This window comes from Hermetia illucens, chromosome 3 (assembly GCF_905115235.1).
Source record: "Hermetia illucens chromosome 3, iHerIll2.2.curated.20191125, whole genome shotgun sequence".
Classification (NCBI taxonomy): Eukaryota; Metazoa; Arthropoda; class Insecta; order Diptera; family Stratiomyidae; genus Hermetia; species Hermetia illucens.
Window position 1 is genome coordinate 116,557,541 of NC_051851.1, and position 24,478 is coordinate 116,582,018.

Sequence of the window (24,478 nt, forward strand, 5' to 3'; positions counted from 1 at the left end):
TACCTAGTTTCTGCGTTTGCACTCCAATTTTTTTCCGAAAGTCTGGGTTTTCCCCAAGGAGTTAATTAGAATTAATCTCCGCTAAATATTTGAGAAAACGTACGTAGAGCATCTTATAATTCTCTCCGTTGTTATTGTGACTCTGGTTTACTTTAGCATATATGTATGCTTATCTGCCGATGATCTGATTTCTGCAGAACGGACGTGGGATTATGAGTATGGAACGCAATCCAGACATCAGAGGAATGAATGCTACTAATAAGCCAACAGCGAAAAAGCACGAAGTTTTCCGTCGGAGAATAAGGTAACCCTCAGGTTTTACCGCCTTTGTGTGAAACAATCCTTCCAAAAACTGGTGGTCACATTTTGAATTCTTTTTAAAATAAAGTCTCATAAAAACCGGTTCATTGTATGTTTATTCATCTCTCAGTTTGTTTTGAACAGTCTTGGGATTGTCCTGTGCCAAGTTAAATCAGTCAAGTTGAAAAGACACAAAATTCTTCAATTTTGGTACAATTGACCTTTAGTCTTATCAATTATCAAAGAGTACAGGGGCCACATTCAACACAAGATTGTCAAGGCTAGTGGACATTCAAATCATCGAAAAACATGTTGCGATTCACTTGTTATCTGCTTCATATGTAGGTTTACTAGCAATTATAATAAGTGCAGATTGACAAAACTGAAATCAACCCGCGGTTGAATACTACTGGATGGTTTCCGTCACGTTGGCCTCTCATTCCATCAACCAAGCAAAATCATGTTCTTTAATCAAAAGAGGGAAAAAATTCTGAGGTTCATTCAATTTCTGTAAGTCAGATAAATCCGTCCAGCTGTTGCAAAAGTTGACATGGAATAACCTCTGATACAAGACGGGTACTTTCGATTCTTATTATTCATAGAGCTGATCAATGGGGCTAAACCCAAAACCAAAAGTAACCGCCCAATCGTTCGTGTATCCCTGATTACAGCCCGAAAAAACCCCATGAACGAAACGCGAAACAATTTAATTCCTATAATTATACCATTGGGGTCCCCATTATTTTACCATTGGCAGAACGATAGCCCAAACATCGGTGCTAACAGTTTTCTATCTTGCTCGTTTCAAATTTCAAATGTCGAAATACATACTCATCGTAGTTTTTAATTTAATAAATAAATTAATAAATCCAAAATGCAAATAATTTTGAACGGCAATTCAATACTCGAATTTATGATACTACAGTAACCACATGGTCCCAAAAGTGAAAACATTCTCTAATCATGCGGGGTCGTATACATGGGATGCTCTGTGCGCTCTCTATCGGGTAAAAGATGAAGTACAGCTTAATATTTTGATCAATATGGAATCAGTTCTGATATGAACGGAGGCAACCCCATTCGTACTACGGGTGCCCGGAAATACAGTAAATGCATTTTAGAATTTTGGTGACCGCCATGATTTTTCAAGGAGGCTACACAGAGAAGATCGTCTCCTTCTCCTTTTATGCTTTCGGATATCCCTTCCAGGAATGAGGTTGACAATTCAACCTTAATCGGAAGTTGTTTGCAAATTCTACTTATTTTTAGTTATATCAGCGGTGCATTCTTCAGTTTGAGAGTCCACCTTCCAACTAAGCAAAGCTAGTCAGCTTCAAGCGCTCTCGTACAGAACTACTGGATGTAGATTGTTGTTTCATAGTTCCAGTGAATTACCTGTGGTCGAGTCTAGTTTCCCTCAACTTGCTTTGCAGGACTTTGTAGACAGTCGCTACTATCATTTGTTTGGCAAATTTCTCTGTGGGCCGAAAATTAAAGGTAGAAAATTAGAGAATGGTCATATCGGCTGTGCCCAGTACAGACGTTACCTGAACAGAGAGCCTAACCAAAATGACCGTAGTTATGCATGTGCCGGCCACCAGTCATATTGTGTGATTTTCACATTTTATTATTTGCGCTTTAACTCTTATAACCGAAAATTGATTTCGAAATGTTTAAAAGTTTCTTTGTTTGAAATTTCATTGAAATATTAGAACGAGATTCATCAATATTAGCAACAAGATTTGACCAGCGACTAAGCTCATGATTTACGCAATAAATTCGAAGTGAAAGCAAACTTTTTGTTTAGACGCCCAGGAGCGAGTTTTTTGTTACGGCCCTGAGCGATATTGTTCCAAGTATTTTGTCTACGAAATGCTGTTGCCTTCATTTGCTCGTTAGCTTATACCTTTGATGCTCTTTTTGATCACGCTCTGGTTTAGTTTCAAGTCTCAATCCATGAGATCAAACACGAAACACTGCATTCGCTCTTTCGAGACAAATCTGTCCCGACCACAACCATTTTATTTATTCCTACCTTATCCAAGTGCACCTTTTATGAATTTTTCTTCACTATCTAAAAGAATCATATTAACACCTCAAATTCAATTTCACAAATTAAATATGAAATTAGAAAATCCCATCTCTGTTACATGCGATAGAAAGCCAATTGAATAATTCACTGATAATTGCAATCACATGAAACCACTCATATTTCTTATCACTTTCTCCCTTGGCACAAACAACCAGAACGAAGTGGAAACAGCAAATTGCACTTTGTGTTCTCCTGTGACGGCTTTTACGTCACAATTCGCCAGATAAGTGCGATATTGGCTTTTCTGTTAAAAGATATATTAGTTGAAAGGCGGTATCGTTGGCGGTGCTTTAGCGTCAGAAAAGCTGGATTAAAAATAACGATATAAGTGCTATATGTACTTATACAGGAGCTGATAACGCGAGCATGACGATCGCACGACTTCAAGTATATTATTTTGGCCCCGAACTAGACAAATCTCGACAATAAAACCGATAACAGTAGAAGTATCTATAGAAATATATAACTACTCCGCACACTGTCTAACTTAGCACTGAATCACCTTGTGATTTTCGTGGGAAATACTTGAATTCCCCACAAACGTTCGTTTATTGCAATTTGTTTGCATCTTACTGCTCCAAAATCACTACCTGGACCCACCAGTTTACCTTCATTCAAGTGGTCTTACTGACTTTTGCAATTAACTCTAAGATCAATTCCATCTGAAAGAGGAGGCTGATTCGAGATTTGGTATACGTGCCAAACATCACATGAAACTTGGAGACCTCGGGCTTTTCCTCCAGCATATGTGTTGGCGAAAAGGTGGCCAACGATTCGCTGAAAGAAGCCTTAACCGACTGATACCTGGTGTATCTGAATACTGCTACAAGCTCGCGACTGTTAGTATCGATTTGTGCATTGTAGGTGAGACTCTTTTTGTCAGTTCCATCTTTAATCTGCTCGTCGCGTTCTGAGTGTTGAGTGCATCGAATCGATCGGTTTGAGATAGGCTTGTTCTAGATAAGCTCTAGTTCTTAAATTTTTAAATTGTGAACTTCAAAGTAGTTACACTGCAATCAGTGAAAGAGAGTGTAATTGTGTGATTATTGCCGTACATCATCATTCTAAGTGTGGATACTAGCGTCAGTCCATTCGAGGAATATGTGTTTACATCGAGTATCACCTTTGGTAAGTGCGTTTTGGATTGTACTCATATTACCGTTGAGGAGATTGCAAATTTGATGAGAGAGCACGAGCTTTGAATGCATGTAGCTCTTGTGATTGCGCCATCCCGTGATTACAGCTGATCTTGAGGTTATGTACGAGAATGTTATGTATACAATTCCAACAAGTTCGTTGAATTGATGGCGCCATATTTTATTTCGGATTCTTGTGGGAATAAATCAACAAGCCTTGGAATATTTATTAAATTTTCTTATATTTTATATTTATTTCCAAAGTTAGCTTATATTTACCAGATTCCCAATATGTTGCCACCTTATAACTGGAGGAGTTTTCTGAATTCATTATCCAAAACTCAGCAGATTTGTTATTTTCAGGTTTTTTTTTTTTTTTGTAATAAGAAAAATTATCAAGCAACCTTCAATTTATAATTTTTGCACAATTATGACCTTTTCTCATTCGTAATCTTTGAAGATGCCGATTTCCCCCACAGCAATAGAAACCTTGCACAATATCTTCTGCGGCGCTGCGGTTTTTTGTTTATCTTCAAACTAAACTTGAGAATTGGGTAATAAAAATAGCAAGAGTAGGTTGTCAACAGATGGTGGGGTCATATGATGATGCTTCCGTTATTTGGAAGCCGCATCGCGAACCACTCATGTGCCAATTTTTCAAGTGCCTCTCTTTCTGACTTTAAAAAGCTTTAATTTCACGTTTCTTCTGATTATGTATAAACTTTGCAAATTGGTTGGGAATTTTCCCATATCATTGGTTGTCTTTGAATAATAATTGGAGGCACCATGGAAATATTCTGATCTTAAAGCAACAAATTGGGAGCTCTTTGGGGCGATCAATTGTCAATGTCAAACTTGACCAGCGGTTTATCATTACATTTTGCTCCTCAAAAGCCTCCAATATTTCTAAAATAAATACCCAGGAATCATTTTGTGGTTAGACCAGACGGATATTCCAGAGTGCCAAAAATTGTTGATTCCCCTGATTGACCGCAATCCCATGTGTGACTTCCCCCAAGTATTTTCCTAAATTAACACCTATAACTTCACTGCCTCAAATATAGTGACAAATTGAAAATTTCCAATCTTTCAAGGTTCGTTGGCCTCATTTGGGAATGAAGTGGAGTTATTTCATTTCCGTGTACCAGAACAAAGTATGTCAATTGCCATGAAACCTTGATTAAAAATTGTTAAGGGGAGCGGAGGGAGGGTTTGAGGGAGATAATTGTTTGAATGGTTTTTAGAACAAATGATCTTTACATTCATAGGTAACAAATAACTTATCCACATAAAAGGAACACGATAGATTGATAGATATCGAAACTTTGTACAACAAAGCAAAATTTCGAAAATAGTCTTTTCACTCAATTTTTACATTCTGCTCACCTTTATGGCAATTTTTGCAATGGAAACAAGCCCAATGAAAAAGGTGTCAACCATCTAATTAGATTTGTTACTTTATGTGATATCTTCAATTCAGCGAAAGGCACATTTTTGCAACATTTGCAAATGTGATGTGTAAATGTATAAGTGCAAACAAAAGTGAAAGCTCACTTTCGTTGTTAAGTGACGAATGCCTTTACGTAAGTTATTAAGGGCAAGTGAGACTTATTGGGTATTCGGTATCTAAGATGATTATAACTGTCAACAATGAGTAAAATTTATTCAATTGATTTTTTTATTGTAGTTAACCAATAGCAATATTGAAAATTTATTGTTATGCAATATAATAGCAAAACGCTTAGTTTACATACTGGTTTTTTCCTAAAATTAAATGAAAAAAAAATTACTAAGCTGAAGGACGAAAATTGCGGTGATTACATTTTCTTTAAAAGATTATTTGGTCATAACAGTGTACCCTGTACTGTACTACCCGCACATTCTGTTCATTATAATGGCTATTTTTAACCCTTTTTATTAAGGTTTTGTGTAAAACAAAGCTTTATTAAAATTGACTCTATGCCTGTCTACCCGTCTTCGTATCTGTCTGTCTGTCTGTCTGTCACACTTGAACCGTTCGGAAATGGCCGAAATTTTATGGAAACTTGTGATCTGTGAATCCCTTTACATACAGCAAGTGGCACCATACTTACGAAAGGGGGGGGGGGGCGGTACATTTTTTTTACAGAATATGATCATGTTGGGAATCAAATGAAAGGGCTCGATTAGTACTTCTCAGAAAATAGGGAGGCCAGGGCTCAAAGTATATGCCCTGAAAAGATTAATAATTTTCGTTCTCAGACTTATCTCCTCCCAAAAACTGAAAAAAATCACAACGGTGAACCTACAAAATCTTGGACTCAAAATGCCTCCCATTTCGATACCTGCTCAAATTTACCCGAAGTTCATCCTAGAAGTACAAGATTTTCCCCTATTATAGGTAATAATATAGTACACAATTTTAGCAAGTTTGGACGAAACCCAACTTTTATTAACAAAGTTATAGAAGGTCTCAATTTTATAATTCACTTGAATTTATCGCAATATAGCACGTGTATAACGTCATTGCGTCAATGTCTCACCATGGGGTCAAAGCTCTTACTGTACAAGATTATGATCTTGCCAGCCTTAATGTATTCCTCGAAGACCTGAGTTCTTAGCAAAACAAACGTTCGGGAGAAGAATCCTCTGGCCCCCTACATAAGGATGGACGATTCCGTAGCCTACATAACGACGATATCTATGAGCGATACCACGACCGCCTGGTTCGGATACCGGTTGTTGCATCGGTGATGATGATAGCGTCATTATCATATCAAGTGAAGTCATATCAACGGCGAAGTTGAATTTCTCGTACAAGATGAACACAAAACCTTTATACCCGAAGCATCCAGCTGCCGGCTCTCCGACTTGCTTTCCTTGATACGTGCGTCAGTTTCATTATCATTACATATAATGCTGTGCAAGTGATAATTCTCTATCCTGTGTCCGGAAAGATCAAGTGATTGGAGTGCTGGGCTGTCGTAGCCTAAGGATGTAGTTCAAATCTGGTTGGTGGCAGTCGACTCAGCTTTGAATGATAATAATTTCGGGTGAGCGCAATGCTGACCACATTGCCTCCTACAGTGAACTGTAGTAAGTGCTCTAACTAACAGCGATTATTATTGCTAAATAATAATCCTACAGCAGGGAGACACAAAGACGGCACGAACGTCTGCTAAGATTGGATATTCGTAAGGAGGCCGCGTGGCTGACGCTTATTTTGACCATCGAACATCACTCTTGATATATGAAAATGGCGATATAACTTTTCAAGGTAGTCGTCGCAATAATCCATCAAGATTAGAAGATGGCCTCTCCTCTTCTACTTATTACCTATTACCGATCTCACATCCGCGGGCGTTGGTTTGAGAAGAAAAATTCAATGTGTTATAATAAAGTATTTTGAGGTGCTATAACTATTTAAGAAGGTGATCGTTACGAGTTTCCAACGGGATTGAAGAAAATAGAGGGATTAAAATTTCAATCTTTAGTGTCTTCTTCTTTCTTAATGATACACTAGCTATTACAAGCACTGAAGAAGGGAATAATTCAACCCAAAACACCATCATCTTCGTACCTTTCAATGAAATGATTGTATTTAAACTGAAAAATCCTTTTTTATTTAGAAAAATATAATGTTTCACTCATTATCGTCAACATGATGACAATGGTCGGTCTTTTTTTTATAAAAAAAGTCTTCAGATTCTACTAAATCAGGTTATAGCGCGAAATCCTCTTTTACGAGCATATGTCAAAGATCTAAATTTAAAAGCTTTAACTACTTCCAAGGGACTCGCATTTCTGAAGGATACATTTCTTAACACAATTTTCTTATTGTTGGACGAGCTTTTGCCCGATGCATTTATTTTATGAACCGGTTTAAATTTTGCACCGCTGCTAATTAGAATGAAAACTTTATTCGAGGCTTCCATTTTCACAATGTTTTCGGCATTAATTCATACTTAGTCGCCTTGGAAGGAGATAATACCCTCTCCAGAGTGGCTCAAGTTGTAGAAGTAACTACGTTACGACTAACAAAGATAAGACCAAGTCTAGCATTTTCTTCGCATATGACTGAAACTTTTTTGAATATTTAAATGTCAGGAGTGCATTGAAACAAGAAAAGCGGAACATCGTAAGAGTTTCCATGTATTTCTTGCTTCTTGCTTTTTGATTGAAGTCATTAAGACGTAATTATCTTGTCGCAGCTACGTTGATATTATGAATGATGTTATGTGAAATTCGAAGTGCAAATATTCTGCAAAGGCACATGAATATTACATAAAGGGAGCAGGGCCTCGTATACAAATCTACATATTTTCAGATATTTGAGGTTTCTTTCACCTGCTTGCAAGTTATTTGGTTAAAGGACCAAATAACTCTGGATTGGAAGAGGGAGACAAACCATGGTTCTCAGTGTGATTGGTTGTCATTCCAATCTGCACCACTCCAATGTTATATTCGCCTTGGCTGTAGAAATGCAACTATTGAGTATAGTAGTGCATGGGAAGTACTACTATTATTTGAAAACTTCGAGCTTTCGTCAACACTTCCCTGCGCGTTTTCATACACGCAGCCTATCAATGCGCACAAACTTATTTTGGAAATGCCACCAACTGAGAAACTTTGAAGGGAAGTTAATAAAAAATGTATGAACTTTGCCTATCTAATTGCTTCAAAAGCTTGATTACATTCTTCATCATAGCCAACCAAAGCATTAAAGGCTACTAGAGAAAGACGTCAACGGTCGACTTCTAATCCACGATGACGAGCAATCGAAGAGCTGGATGCGTACACGGGCTGTTGCTCCAAGCAAAAGAGAAATTATTTGGCCTATCAATGCATTCAAACGGAGTAAAGTCGCTGAACTTGACGGTCTCCCCACAGTTAACACAGATTTGCTACTTCAGAAATATCTTGGGAATCCGAGACCTTTAATAGAGAGTGGAAGAAAAGCATGATCGTTAAGATTCCAAAGAAGAGCACCCGTTTTAAATGTGACAATTGATACCTCTATCTGAGTGCTCCCTGCCTTTGCAAAGATAATAGCTAAAATAATCCTGGAACGCACTAAAGAACATTTCGAAGGCTTCATCGACAGAGCCGATTGGTTTCCGCTCCGGATCCTCCTGCAAGGTCCACATCAACACCTTACCGATCATTTTGGAACAATGTACGGAATTTAGATCTTCGCTACACCTGCTCTGCATCGATTTCGAGAAAGTGTAAAGTCACATACTGTACCGAGGTAAAATCTCGGAGGATTTTGAGGTCCAAAGCGGAGTACGCCAGGGTTGCATCCTGTCACCGATATTATTTCTTCTTGCGATGTTTTTCATGCTACCTTATCTGGAGGACGTGGAAGAATTCAAGAGACGATGACATCTTTCCTTAAACATCTCAACTATGCTGATGACATCTGAAGGGCATTTCAGGTAACCGGGAACGATAGCCTGAGGTACCCCAAAAAGGGTGATAACCAAATAGACTTTTATTCAGTTTTGTTAGCAAAATATTTCGGAAATTAGTGAAAACAAAACTTCAGAGCAGATTATTTAGAGAGTTTGGTCTTAATATCGATTAATCGATTTTTTTGCTGGAAGGAAACCCAAATACCTTAAAGACAAAAAATCCAATTAGCCTAAAAATATAGTATCTAAATAACCTTAAAAAAGAAATAATTCTGTTATGGATTTTGACGATCGCCTTTTATAATCTCTATGATACGCCCTAATGTGGGTTGAAGCCGGTAAATGGTGGAGGCAAAGATGTATTTTATACCTGAAGAGATGGATGCTAAAGGCATGAAAATCAGAGTTGACAGGGACGAGCAATACATCGAACAGAGCAATCTTTATTTGACGCTGCAAAAAAGACACGGGTCGTTTCGAAGGCTCATAGAGAAGAAAAGGTTAGCAGAACGCTAATTCGGAATGGGAATTGCGTGACATGGGCGTCGCTGATTAAAGCTATGTATGTCAAATTTATTAATAATTAGTCCATATCGCTGGTTTTCTCACTCTTTGGCCTCAAAAACTGGTTGTTGTGTGTGTTTTTTTAAATTAGTTTCTTGAATGATTTATCATAGTTCCTTTTGGGTTAAATTAATATCTCTTGAAATGCAGAATAAAATCGTTCCTTGTTTATTTTATAGTGTCAATAAATAAGCATAATGTTATAAAAAATGTTAAAATGTTAAAAAAGTAAAAAAAAGACAATACTTGCGTTATAAAAATTGTCCGGTTTGGATGATTAGGAAAAATGAATCAAATTTTTTTATGCAAAAAAACATGTCTACATGTTCTAGCACACTTCACAGCGTTGATCTAAATTTGGATCATTGTGGCATCGATTATTGAAAGAAAAGAGCAGCTGGTTTCACTAACAAAACTAAGTAGAACACATGAGGAGGTCGCGGAATGTGTTGTTCGGCCGGTCACAAAAATCGTTATAATTAAACTTTCATGAAATTTGACTAAAGTACCTGTAAATGTCAATACATTCAAAAAATACAAACAAGAAAAAAAACGACCTTAGAAAGTGCTACATTTTTTAAGTCTGGTGGATTCATAGCTCGAATAAATCTTGTCCAATCGACTTGAAATAGTAACTTTTTACTTAAAATTACTTTCAGCATCAAAGTACATAGTATTGTTTCGAAATATAATACAGTTTTAATAAGCCATGTCCGATTTTTTTGTGGAAAATTGTGTACCCTTTAAAAAAACTGAGCGAGTTTTCCAAATTTTTATTACAAATTGTATTGCTACAAATGTATATAACTATTAACATGCACAATCGAAAAAAAAAACTTTTATTCGCCGTAAATTAAAAATTACTGATGTAATTGGTCCTCCCGCGCTCCCTTCATAGAAGAATCTGTGCAGTCGGGACTTTATATTTTATATTACTTTGAAAAAAAAAATTATTTAGACAGTTTAATGATTGACTTAATTGTGCTGCTGAAAAAAAAATCGTAAAATATGCTTATTTAACCCGACGTTACAGTAACTTTAGATTTACATTGGTCGTTTTATGAAACATTAAGCGAGATAAATGCTGCCCGTTATTACAAACATTCCCAATAAGTGAAATTTTACGTTGATTATTCCACGGTTGTACATAGTATAGCCATAAGTTCCGTCAGTCGATGTATATAACAAGAAAAGTTAGGCTGCTGAAACTGGTAAAACTGCGCACGAAGAGTACCTAACCATACCCCACTTCCGTCAGACTTTCAGGTTCCGAAGGTCAGTAATGCATGATCGACAACACGATGAAGTTCGGTAACTACGAAAAAGGAATTGCGATTATTGTGTTGCACCAATGTGGGAATACGCAAAAAAAGATTCACAGTTTATTAGATTAGTATCCGATCTAGAACTACATTAATAAGGAACTTCAGACATCCTGTTTTCGCGCCGAGGCCCGCCAATTCGAAATTGTCTAGCATGGTAGCCTACACTGTTGCTCCATCTGAGGCAGGGTTCGACAAGTATTTTTCTACCATAGAGCATCATCAACGGCACAACAACCGATATTCGGTCTAGGGCTGCCTTAGTAAAGAGCTCCAGATATCCCGGTTTTGCGCCGAGGTCAACCAATGCAATATCCTTAAAGGCTATCTAGCGTCCTGACCTACGCCATCGCTTCAGCTGAGGTAGGGTGTGCCATGACTTCTTATTGTGCCATAGATATTGCCCTTATTGAATTTCCGCACTGGATCATCCTCACCAATACAAATTAAATGACTCGTCCACCGCAACCTGTTCAGCCGAATTTTATCCGCAACCAGGCGTGCGTGGTATCGTTCATAAATTTCGTCGTTATATAAGCTACGGATACCATAGATAAATCCGGTCACATCGGTCCAGCAATTCCGCTTCCTTTGTCAACACGATGCCGTATGACTCGTACGCTCCACGTCATGGATCAATATCACAGAATTTTTCATATATGTATATCTATCTATTGTGTTGTTTTGAATAACCAGTTATAGGTTTCTTTTGTTTCTGAGCATACTTTCTGAAATTTAAGTTGAGTCCATACCCGTTGTGTTGGTTTTGCCTTTTGGCTCCTTTTCATACTTTCGACTTTCACAGTACACTCTAATCCTTTTTTTAGATTTCATTAATATGAAAAATTTTTGTTATCCGTTTCTTAAGTGCCGAAATTTAAAATTTTTATTTAGGGAACTATCTACCTTTATGTGTAGCAACCGAATATACCACAAATACTCAATATATTTAGGACATTCATCAATCTGCTGTAAGCCCACCACTTTAGAACGACAAAACAGACAAGCACGAGAAATTAAATTTAGTTCAAAATATTTAATTATTTCACTTTGGCTATAAAACTCTGAAAAAATCGTGATTCTACCCACAACTATGCTTCAAGGGATTTGGCGAATAAATATGTAATTCGGAAAAACGTGGACATTCAAAAGTGCAAGATTGCATTTTATTCTCAAGCTAGAAGTGTGGCAGATTCGGAACATGAGGCAATAAATTTTCCATTTTAAATTCCTGGAATCATAGAATCGTTCACTTTATTACCTCTACGAGTATTGGAAATTGCTCGTAAAATTCATCTATTTATAAAACTGCAAGAAGGATTGCTTGCAACCATTGATAAGGCTTTTGATAGACAACGGCCTATTATAAATCATACTTGGAGTTTCCGGCTTCATAAATTTAGTAGTTGCATAAGAAATTTACGAGTCCAGGTTGTAGCAATAAAATATTGGTTTATAATTTGTGACAAATTTGTATGGCTTGCATTTAACTTTCGCAACATCTTCAGATCTTCAGTTCAAATTGTTCACAGATATTAAATATTTCATTTTGCCATTATGTTTTTCATTTCTCAGATTATTTTATACGTTATTGAAATGTTTTTTCGCGATTTATCCAGGAAGCAGAGTTTGACCGATCAGTGATGAGATAAATGTCTCGTGATGTAATTCCAAACAAAATGAGCGAAACAAACTCCAGGTGAAATAACCATTTATTTCTATCTCAACATATTGGCATTTTATTTAAACAATACTTAGCGTAATTTTCGTCAGACCCACCTAGTTAATCAAGTTGAGGTGTTATCTATTTCATAACCGCTAGCACAAGTTCACTAACTTTTATTGCGCCTTATCATCTAGTTTAGCTCAGAAAGCTAAGAACAAGTAACTTGGTAAATATAGTTCCAGCCAATAATAATTCTAATTCTAATTCTCCCTTGATGAGGCATTAGTGAAGTTTAAGGTGAAGGTGATCGTAATCGTCGCGTTCTGTGATTTCGTAGACATTATCTGGACCTTATAGCTTGTGCATATTGATAAATCACTTAATATATCTAATAATGAAGCATTGTGTCACGTGTGCATGTGCATTCGTACAAGTGAAAAGCGGCTCCCGATTTAGACTCTGAAATATCATGTGAGTCACTTGCTGTCTCGCGATGGATGTGATCCCGAACTATGCAACATTTTCATCCATGGACTCGTGTTTAGTATGCAGATTCTCCCTCACCTCCGTGCGATCGGTTTGAATAAAAATAGTTTCTAAATAGACGAACTTTGTAGCTCCTCACGCCGGTCACACCAATGAATAGTCAACGGTAGCTATGCCATAGTTGTATGGCTTCGATAGAGCGACTGTGGAAAGCACTTTGTAGCCCTAGATTTGAGTCACCACAATCCAACCTAACAAAATGCGTTTGAACTCTCCCGTTTGCTTCATCAGTGCATACAATCTGGTGTTTGGTTTTTCAATAGCGTCACTGTATGCAAAATAAGTGAATCTGAAAAAATAACTTTTGGCATATAGACAAGAGAGATCGTGCGCTCCGTGCAAGATTAGTATCTGATCGCTGTTTTTATAACGATATCTATTAAATAATAAGTTTAATTTATTGAAAACAAACAGACAGTCGGAAGTAATAATTAATATGGTGTAGTGTAGTTGAGCGAGAGGTACCGTAGCGCTGAAGTGACCAAATATCGTTGTGTGTGAAATATAATTAACAACCCCCGGAATTTTCGGCAATTTGTTCGGATATTTTTTTATTTCAATTCTGTAGTGGTGTTCTCGCAAATATTGCATAATAAGAGCGAGAGTTCGCTAAACTTCTCGCCGACTAGTAATTGAAGAATATAATTGTTTGTGGTTAAACATTCAAATGTGCTCGTCCTACTGCTCGCCCCTTTAGTTGCATGAGACGCTGAGCAGCAGTTCGTAACAGTAGACCAGATAAAGCAAGCTGCGGTCTCCTTGGTTTTCTATCAATCAGACGCCTATTAAGAAAGTTTACTTAATCAAATTGATTGTGTCTATATATTCTAAAACCGCTAGTGTAAATCAATGGACTAATGAAAATTCGATTTTATTATTTCAACATAATGTTGGTTATACATATGAATGCTCTGAAGATGATTCGCTATCATGAATATGGGATAATTGTGTAACTTTTAACTAAACCTCAAATCTTCAATTTCTGGACTTTATTACTACAATTATTAATCAATAATTAGAATCAATAATTAATTTTATCATTATTTTCAAGAAGAGAACGGAAATATCTAAATTTTCCCAATGTGCTCCGAGATCTATGCAGAAAGTGCTCCAATTCTTGTTTGTTGTTTCAACGCATACACATATTGAAATTATGAATTTTCACGATTTCGAAAATTTTCCTTTCAAATTGACTATCTAAACTTAATTTTCCCCCTTAAAAACAATGTTTTCCTGTCAATTATGTGTCAGAATATCGTCATTTCCCTCAAAGCATTCATAAAAGAAAGTCAGCTCTAAAAATAACTCACATTGGGCACAGAATATTAGCTTAGGATGTAATTGTGAGATTTCCTAAGAATTTCCACTTCCACTTCAGCGTATCATGTTTTAATTTTTATTTTTTTTACAAAGAAAGCTAGGGAGACTTATGTTGTCTATTTGAAATTCTCTAGTATAATCGAAATTGAGTCTATTGACACTGGAAAAAAGAGGGAGCTAGTATGATGGGCTTTTGTAGTTAGTGAGGCGAAAGTTAAGTATTTGGTTCGTTTTGAGTAGTATAAGTTGGACAAATGCACAAAACGATCTGAACATACTTTCAGATACAGCGGTTATGCCTTGAAGGAATGCTTACCTTAACAGTTGTGTTCTGTGCAGCAGCGATTCAGGAACGTAAAAAAGTATGCTAAGAATAAGCTGAAACAAGCCTAACCCTAAATCCGACACCTTTTGACCTAACACGTTGCTCTGCGTACAATGACATATAGGCACAAGTGAGGACCCAATTTAGAGAGCCAGTTGGTACCTGTGACACTAATGCATGTCTAAAATGATGTGCAACATCAATACTATGGCTAGTATAACGCAGCAGTTAGTAGTTCCATGCTGGGTTTGTGCCGCAGGGTTTTCACCTACCCACTCTACTTAGCATACCGTGTAGGGGTCATTGTTTTCCAGTAACACATCGAAAAGACCGGTTGAAGCTTGATATGCTATTGAGGATACAGACTCGGCAAACTATCCAAAGATGCTATGTTACCAGTTAGCTGATCAGAAAACAATAATAGTTAATGAAACCATTAATGATATGAAAACAACAACAATAAAGGAGAATGAAAGAACTTTCGAGGGATTTTCACCACGTCAATGAATTTACTGTTCCCACTTGGACATCATCATCAACGGCGCAACAACCGCTATCCGGTCTAGGCCTGCCTTAATAAGGAACTCCAGACATCCCGGTTTTGCGCCGAGGTCCACCAATTCGACATCCCTAAAAGATGTCTGGCGTCCTGACCTACGCCATCGCTCCATCTTAGGCAGGGTCTGCCTCGTCTTCTTTTCCTACCATAGATATTGCCCTTATAGACTTTCCGGGTGGGATCATCCTCATCCATACGGATTAAGTGACCCGCCCACCGTAACCTATTGAGCCGGATTTTATCCACAACCGGACGGTCATGGTATCGCTCATAGATTTCGTCATTGTGTAGGCTACGGAATCGTCCATCCTCATGTAGGGGGCCAAAAATTCTTCGGAGGATTCTTCTCTCGAACGCGGCCAAGAGTTCGCAATTTTTCTTGCTAAGAACCCAAGTTTCCGAGGAATACATGAGGACTGACAAGATCATAGTCTTGTACAGTAAGAGCTTTGACCCTATGGTGAGACGTTTCGAGCGAAACAGTCTTTGTAAGCTGAAATAGGCTCTGTTGGCTGATAACAACCGTGCGCGGATTTCATCATCGTAGTTGTTATCGGTTGTGATTTTCGACCCTAGATAGGAGAAATTGTCAACGGTCTCAAAGTTGTATTCTCCTATCCTTATTCTTCCTGTTTGATCATTGCGGTTTGATGTTGTTGGTTGATTCGTCTTCGGTTCTGACGTTGCCACCATATATTTTGTCTTGTCTTAATTGATGTGCAGCCCAAGATTTCGCGCCGCCTGCTCGATTTGGATGAAGGCAATTTGTACGTCTCGGGTGGTTCTTCCCATGATGTCGATATCGTCAGCATAGGCAAGTAGTTGGGTGGACTTGAAGAGGATCGTACCTCTTGCATTTACCTCAGCATCACGGATCACTTTCTCGAGGGCCAGGTTAAAGAGGACGCATGATAGCGCATCCCCTCGTCGTAGACCGTTGTTGATGTCGAATGGTCTTGAGAGTGATCCTGCTGCTTTTATCTGCCCTCGCACATTGGTCAGGGTCAGCCTAGTCAGTCTTATTAGTTTCGTCGGGATACCGAATTCTCTCATGGCCGTGTACAGTTTTACCCTGGCTATGCTATCATAGGCGGCTTTAAAGTCGATGAACAGATGGTGCAACTGTTGTCCATATTCCAACAGTTTTTCCATCGCTTGCCGCACAGAGAAAATCTGATCTGTTGCTGATTTGCCTGGAGTGATGCCTCTTTGGTATGGGCCAATGATGTTCTGGGCGTATGGGGCTATCCGACCTAGCAAGATAGTGGAGAATATCTTATAGATGGTACTCAGCAACGTGATACCTCTATAATTGCTGCACTGTGTGATATCTCCTTCTTTAGGTATGAGACAGATAATGCCTCGTTGCCAATCATCAGGCATTGATTCGCTGTCCCATACCTTGAGCACAAGTTGATGAACCACTTGGTGTAACTGTTCGCCTCCATATTTAACCAATTCGGCTGTAATTCCATCGGCTCCTGGCGACTTATGATTTTTTAGCCGATGAATTGCACGGACTGTTTCTCCTAAACTTGGTGGTGGCAGTATTTGTCCGTCGTCTTCAGTTGGCGGGACCTCCAACTCGTCGATGTTCTGATTTTTTAGTAGCTCATCAAAGTACTCAACCCATCGCTCTAATATGCCCATTCTGTCGGAAACCAGATTTCCCTCTTTGTCTCGGCAGGATGAGTATCGAGGTGTATAAGGCTTCATCCTGCTGACTTGTTGGTAAAACTTCCGCGCCTGGTGCGGTTGCTCCCTGTACTTTTCTTGTTCATAGACTTGTTGGTTCTCCCAACAAACATTTCGTGTGACCCTGCTAATTGAATAATCCGCAGTCCGTTATCATTTGTTTTTTCTTGTAAGCTATGGGAGCCAACGTATCGCCTGTATGTATGATTTTGATATCATATCTGGGACAGGCTTCGACGGTTCGTTATACTGCCTCGTAGAAGGTATCCTTCTCCGACTCTGCAGTTTCCTCTGTAGGGGCGTGAACGTTTATGAGGCTTATATTTCTAAACTTGCCTCGCAAGCGCAGAGTGCACAGCCGTTCGCTTATGTTTTCAGAGCCGATAACAGCAGGTTTCATTTTTTGGCTGACTAAGAAACCTACTCCGAGCACATGGTTTACTGGATGACCGCATTAATATATGGTGTAGTGGTTTTTCTCCAGGAAACCGGCCCCTGTCCATCGCATCTCTTGTAACGCTGTTATATCAGCCCTATATTGGGACAGGGTATCGGCTAGCTGCTCATCAGCTTCATCTCTGTACAGGGAGCGCACGTTCCATGAGAAAATACGCAAATGGTTGATCCGTTGTCGTTGCCGGGTCCGTCGTTTTAAAGTCCGTCCTGTTGTGGCTTCGTAACAAGTTGTTTTCCATGTAGGGTTGTCAGCCCTACCCAACCCCCAACCTGGAGGACCAGTTGGTACAATTTGTCCCGTTTTTAGGCGCGGGAGACTCGCGTTCAATCTTCTCCGTCTGCAGCTTTTCTTTAAGAAAGAGCTCCCAGCGGTCACCACGTGGAAGTGGAGATAGGGTTTGGTAGTAGAGCTGTTAGTGTTGGTTCAGCAAGCATTTCCCAGGTTTTATGCTCCATCGTAGGTACCAATCCACGTTTCGCCCTGGGACCTATACTACCCTTTGACCACTCCACTTGGACATAAATAACCAAAAATTAACCATTGAGATATCACAGGCATTGACCAGGTTATCGCTGATTGCTTTTTAATTCGACACTTTATCATGAATTCGTAAGATATATGCGTAATATCAAACCCTTGATATCATTATCGGACACCTTTTCTTTCTGTTCAATGGATTTTTTCCTAGTCAAACGTAGGTCAGAATCGTAAATAATTCGAAACAAACATCACAGTGAATATGCATTTTTCTCATAATCCATCGAACTTCTAATTGACCGGCTCCAACTGTACTTGCATTTAGCTGTTTGAAAGTATCTTTTTCTGAAAGTCCATTTCGATCCGGTTATTCGTAATCGATCCCATATATTGTACACCTTCCTTGAGGTTCAGAATGCTGATGGAACACACTTCTTTGATCACTTTGTAGTATCTGCCCTTTTTTGAAACACCATTCGTCGTAGTTGTCCGGATGGCTCAAGTGGTTAGAGCGCTGGGCTATCGTAGCGGAAGGTCGCGGTTCAAATCTCGCTGGGGGCAGAGAAATTTGTTATCGTGATTGGATGTCGGACACCAGTCGACTCAGCTGTGAATGAGTACCTGAGTCAAATCAGGGTAATAATCTCGGGCGAGCGCAATGCTGACCACATTGCCTCCCACAGTGTACTGTGGTGTACCGTTACGGTCTTGAATGAAGTGCTCTAACACACTTCAAGGCCTTGATCCAATATGGATTGTTGCGCCAACGATTATTATTATTATTATTATTCGTCGGTATGTGTCCGCATAGCTGAGTGAGGTTAGAGCACAAACACTAAGGGGATTCTGGCAGATAATAATAAATTAAGGCACTCAGTTCTTAATAATAGAAAGATATGCCTCCCGGTTATACTTTAGCAGTACTTAATAAGAATGAAACTCGTTAACAAAAGCATGTTTCAAAAAGGGTGCTAAATTCGGACATTTACAGACTTATACCCAAATACAAAACATCCATTCATTTGATCCCATATAATAATTTCTGATTCTAGTTGAGCTATCGTGCAAAAAGATATATGAATGTTGTTTGAAAGCATTGATCAGACATCCTGAAATCCCTCAATTATAGGCAGATCGCTGTGAGAGTACCTGTTTTATTAAGGCTGATCATCAGACTCGGTCGAAGACCTTACTGCGTGAAGTGATCATCCCACTTTTGGATAAGTTTAGATAATTAAGCTCAGATTGGACCGAGTGGACCGAGTTTAGATCCCAGTTGCGGACATAGTTGTCTTCATTTACTTTTTACTTGCCTTGTTACTGCAGGCTTATCATTTGCATGGCGGTAGCTGTGGTTAGAATAAAACTAAATTTCACTCTCGTTAAAATGAAAAAAACACTACGCAGAGGCACTGTGCTCTGAATAAGAGTGAACAGGAGGCATTGTACATGATTTGATAGCTATTTTGATATGATTTCATATAGCTATATGACTGTTACTGATATCACTGATGAAAATTTCGTCAAAACTTATTTATAAACATTACATATTGTCGATTTTTAACCAAAACTCAACATCCATATATTCGCGTAGATAGTATTGTGTATTTACATTCTTGAAACTATGAAAGATTTACCGTGAATATGCTGAATATAAATTTCTATTTTTAAAATCATGCTTTTGAAATAAACTGAAATAAAACAGTTCAATGTGTTAATGTGGATAAAGTGCAAAATGTGAACCATCATAAAACAAGATGCCAATATTCAATTACTTCAAATCAGTCGGGGTCTCTTTATTTCGAGAGAGACTCGTTAAAAGCGTAAGTTCCAGAAAATTATAATCTAAATATTATAATCAAAATTTTATTTCATGTCATATATTCTTCGTGTCTCCTAGGTAATAGGCTTCTCATGCTTAGAAATTTTTATATTTTTTATGTTCCACTTGAATTATCTTGGTCATATAAGTATCATATTACGTCTTACATTCCACCTGTAACTCTAGCGGCTAGTTATATTCCAATTTCACAAAAAGTTCATTGTTGAATGGTTTCGTGATAAAAGTTGTATCACTCGTTAACTGAACTTATCTAGAATTGATAGTTCAATATTATTTAGCTTTACTTCCTAAGGTTGCGATAATGTAAACAATGAGTTTGCATGTTTTTCTTACTAGCTAAACGCAGTAAAGTTTTCCCAGCTAACTGCAAATAGTGTGAAAGTTTCCGTTTGACCTTCTACTCACCCGTGTGCGAAAAATAATGCTGGGTAGCGCTTTAGCGGCTTCAATCGGTTGAATTGCCGAAAATGAACGAGGTAAACTTGTTTTTTACTTGTTCGATTTTCTTACTGGTGTTTCTTTTATGTTATGTTTTTTTTCATGATTATGTTCACTGCGAGTCCATCATTGCTGATGCAAATGATGTCTTGGAGGAAAACGAAGAATGAAGGAACATTTGGAATTTAAAATAAAAATAAAACTAGGTAGCTTGCTCCTACTACAATATATTTTAATAGTTAGTAAATACGTATTTCGAAAGCTACTTACTTTCTTCCTCAGTACTTAAGCTAGAAGTAGCTTAAGTACTGAGGAAGAAAGTAAGTAGCTTTCGAAATACGTATTTACTAACTATTAAAATATATTGTAGTAGGAGCAAGCTACCTAGTTTTATTTTTATTTAGAAGAACTACAAGCATCGGAACGATAACTAATTTGGAATTTGTTTCATATTCTTTGACCAAGTTTTCGACGCGTTCACTTTTTTATTATCATTTTCTTTAATTGATTAGCCTTAAACTCCTTGGTGCAGGAGAACACTTCAACCACGTCTCTTGCCGGTATTGTGCGCTAACCATGTACTTCAAATTTGGCTACTCCTGGATGGAAGAACTTTGTCCAGCTTTTATCGGTATTGATGACTAACCATGTACCTCAATTCGGACTAGGACTTTTTGGCGATTTTTGATTTTTTATTTGCATTGCTCCTAAATATTGCTGAAAATGTGAACTTTGAGACACAGCCAACTGCGCCGTAACAACGATCTGTTACCATATCACCTTATAATCTGTTATTTTGGTATACACTCGCAGTAGCTGTCGGATTATACCTACATCTTGAAGCTGTATTCCTCATGGTTTACTCATTGATCTTGTGGACAAATTGTAATGAAATTAAACACAACACAAAAATGGTGAATTCTCTCAATAGATTTGATTTAAAGATTGTCTAATATCATAGTTTGGAATGTTCAAATTATATACTATCGCATAAATTATTAACTTCCCTGCATGTTCTGAATCAAATTAAAAGAGTTGTCTGCCAATCGCATTATCAGATTTCGAAATGGAAAATAGCTCGATTGACTCTATTCTGAGGAATACGACGGATAGCGACAAAACTCATCAATCAGCCAGCAAATTTTTATTAGCTGCTACGTATTATCTCACAAAATAGAAATTAGAAAGGGCAGCTTAAATGCCTAGGACACCGTCCAAACTAGAGTTTTCCTCGCGTTTGGGGAAAGTCAATTCTCTTCTGAGTTGAGCAGTAAACTATATTCACAGGGTATACGTTGGTCTTGGACATGTCGTTCAATCTTGAATGTGAGATAATGGAACTATATGAAATCGTCCAATCTGCGCAGACAGTCATTAGACGATTGCGTCTTAACTTCACGCCTTTGTTTTAGACTTCCATTAAATTTTCCCTAATGCAACGAATATAAACAATAGTATTGATCCCACCATTCTAGCTATAAATAATTTACTTCCCTCCCGTCCCTGACAGTCCACAACGTTCTTATAAGTCCCGAAATTGTATTAGGTTCCCTTTGTCCGGTCATGTGCCTCCACTCAACTTAAGAATACACTCAGAGTCTCCCCTGCTTGTTGTAAAAGGGATATTTGTGGCCTAGTAGCTTGCAAATTTCGAAACTTTACCTCTACGAGAACATCAACAACGCCTCGGATAGGAACTGACTTCACGACTAGGATCTTTGACTATCGAAAATAGGTTTTGGAATGTGTGCACGCTCCTCAACAACAAAAGCAGGTCCTCGCACTCACTTTCAAAACGAATCATTACTACTAACTACTCCTACTAATTGTAAGAAGCAACTAAATATCCCATTCGCAGACCGTAGGATCAAAGGTGTCTAGCAGATTTTTTTTTCTTTAGCCCGTTCAGTAACGGAGTCGATTCGTCTCGATCAATTGTGTCATTTTCCTCGGTCATCGGCCTAATCTGGATGGAATTGAGATGCTCTGAGATTACCATCCAGGATATCAGGCCATCGCTGTTTCAGTCAGCCTTTTGGTCGTTTCCCGTTGACTGCAATGCACACAATTATCTTAACTAACAGAAATAATGATCAATGACAATCGTTAATTGTCAATTGAAAAGTATTTTAAACATATAGAATTAGTATTTAAACATATAGAAATAAAATAATAAATTGTGTTCCATCCATCGCTAATCCAGCGAACGATCTGGTTGGGAAGTTATATTGCGTCACGGATAAACCCGTGTCCTGTTTTCTTCTGATTGTCAATTTTTTCAGATTTTGAAATATTTTCTTTAATGTAGATAGGATCATTGAATTATCATTGATGTTTTGATGTGATCATTGATTTTTACATAATTGCAACTTTCAGCTAAACGGGAATGCCTGCACTATAGAGTAGATTTCCTGATTTGAGAAAATTTCATTTCCGTCCAATATATCTACGTCGAGTCTTACTTCGTTTGAGTCGGAGTCAAAGCCAAACTATTCGCGGGAGAAAAAACGCGGAATGTATTTTTCGGCTAATACTAGCTGCGACTCACAACAATCATTATAATTACAAAGGTACGGTGAATTTTTAACATAGCACTCTCAAATGCTGAAAAATACAAAACAAACAAAAAACGATTTGAGGAGGCTTATTAATTGTTTAGTTGTAACCTTTCCCACATTACCAACGGCAAAAGTATGACTAAAACGGATTCTCCCCGCCTGTGTTTTTCAAATGCCATAATCGAGCTCCCGCTAATTTTGAAAAAAAATATTAAGAAACTGCAACGATCAACTTTATACCTTTTAGTTACTACCTCAAAATTGATTGAGCTTGCTCTCATTTTCCCCTTATTTTATCTAAGATTCAACAAGCATCAATTGATTGACCTTAGCGGTCCATTTGCATGCCAGTGGCGGACGATGTATTAGCGATAAAATGCTTATTTTTAGGCGTTTTCTTTCTTTTTAGGCATCTTACCTTTCCAAACAATAAAACCATCGTGAAACAAAAGCCAAATGTCTGAATTCATGAAATCAATATTTTAAAAGATAAGGAAACCTATCAACGCAAAGAGTAGAAATTGTATTGTTTTATTATCATGGACGTCACTCATCGCAGTTAGAGAACAATGCTAACAAAATCGTGATGGGCCGTGTTCAACAAAAGATTTATTTCCACGTTTAACGTCGCCACTTCATTCTCATTGGCATTCATTATTTCAACAAAAAATAAAAATATGGTAGTAACAAGTGAATCCATAATGGTGCGATATTCTTAACAGATGCTGGTTAGTACTTTCTACCCCATCATACCCTTGATGGTTTGATTTTTGGTGGTTTCCTAATACAGCCATTGCACGACTCGCTTGGGTAATATAAAGACATTTTCTCAATTTTTTCTCAATAACTTAGTATTAAAAAGCGTTTCGAAGCATCAGTTAATACATATTGTGGGGTAATTGTAGAAAGTTTTCATAAAAAAAAAAATGGCGAATCTAGAACTGTTTTACAAGCGTGTTTTTTTTTGGGAATGGTTTGTGGGGGACACGATAACTTGATAACAATTCAGTCGAAACTAGAATCTTAAAAAAATGTCGTTAGTATATCGTATTATCTTGTCGCTGTACGAAGGAATTGTTAAAATACGTACTGTTAAAACAAATTGGGAAATCAGAAGCTGGACGTTTAGGTACGAAAGGTTTTGTGTATTTCTTAGTACGTAGAACGTAATATATGCATATATTATGTGAGAGTATCCACTTTCGGATGATATTGACATTCATAGTCTTGAATTTGCAAAGAAGCAACAACTTTGACGTATTATAACTTTATTAGTAATAGCGCGATTTCCACTAAACTTCGTAATGTCCTATATTATTTCCTACATCACTGCAAAATTTCGTGGTGCTAGGATGAACTTAAGGAAGGGTAAGCAATTACTAAAAATTATAGTAATATACTATTATTAACTTTATTTGAACAGATATCGGTATGGAAGGTATTTTGGAGGCCAGGCACTATATAGTGGCAGCCTGCTGATTTTTTTCAGATTTTTCGGTTGGGTAATTTCTGAGAATGGCCCCCTTAAAGAAATGATCACTTTCAACCGCCCGCACTCCCCACCTTTCTAATAAATGTGAAAAACTACTATCAAATATAGTATTTGATGAAAAAAAAATTTACACCCCCCTTTTCCATGTATGGGGACAAGTAATTCATCGTTTGAATGACAAAATAAAAAGAATTAAAAAAATTATGAGTACCATTTCTGCAAATTCCCATCTCCTAAGTTTTTAATCGGTCATTCAATTGTCGAGCTTTTTCAAGAAATGCGCGACAAAATTCTA

The 24,478-nt window shown here is 37.7% G+C and overlaps 1 protein-coding gene across 3 annotated transcripts in view; it reads left to right on the forward strand.

Moving 5' to 3' along the window:
- LOC119653222 (trafficking kinesin-binding protein milt) overlaps positions 1–24,478 on the forward strand; it is a 183,560-nt gene that overhangs the window by 24,463 nt on the left and 134,619 nt on the right. Inside the window, exon 1 of one of the 3 annotated variants that reach the window (XM_038057801.1) lies at positions 3,244–3,520. The exons of 1 other annotated variant lie outside the window; for it this stretch is intronic. In XM_038057801.1, coding sequence (XP_037913729.1) covers positions 3,494–3,520 — 27 coding nt within the window. In that variant the 5' untranslated portion in view covers positions 3,244–3,493. Of the gene's footprint in view, positions 1–3,243; positions 3,521–19,548; positions 19,676–24,478 lie in introns of those variants that run through there. One more of the 3 variants, XM_038057800.1, reaches the window with a different exon arrangement.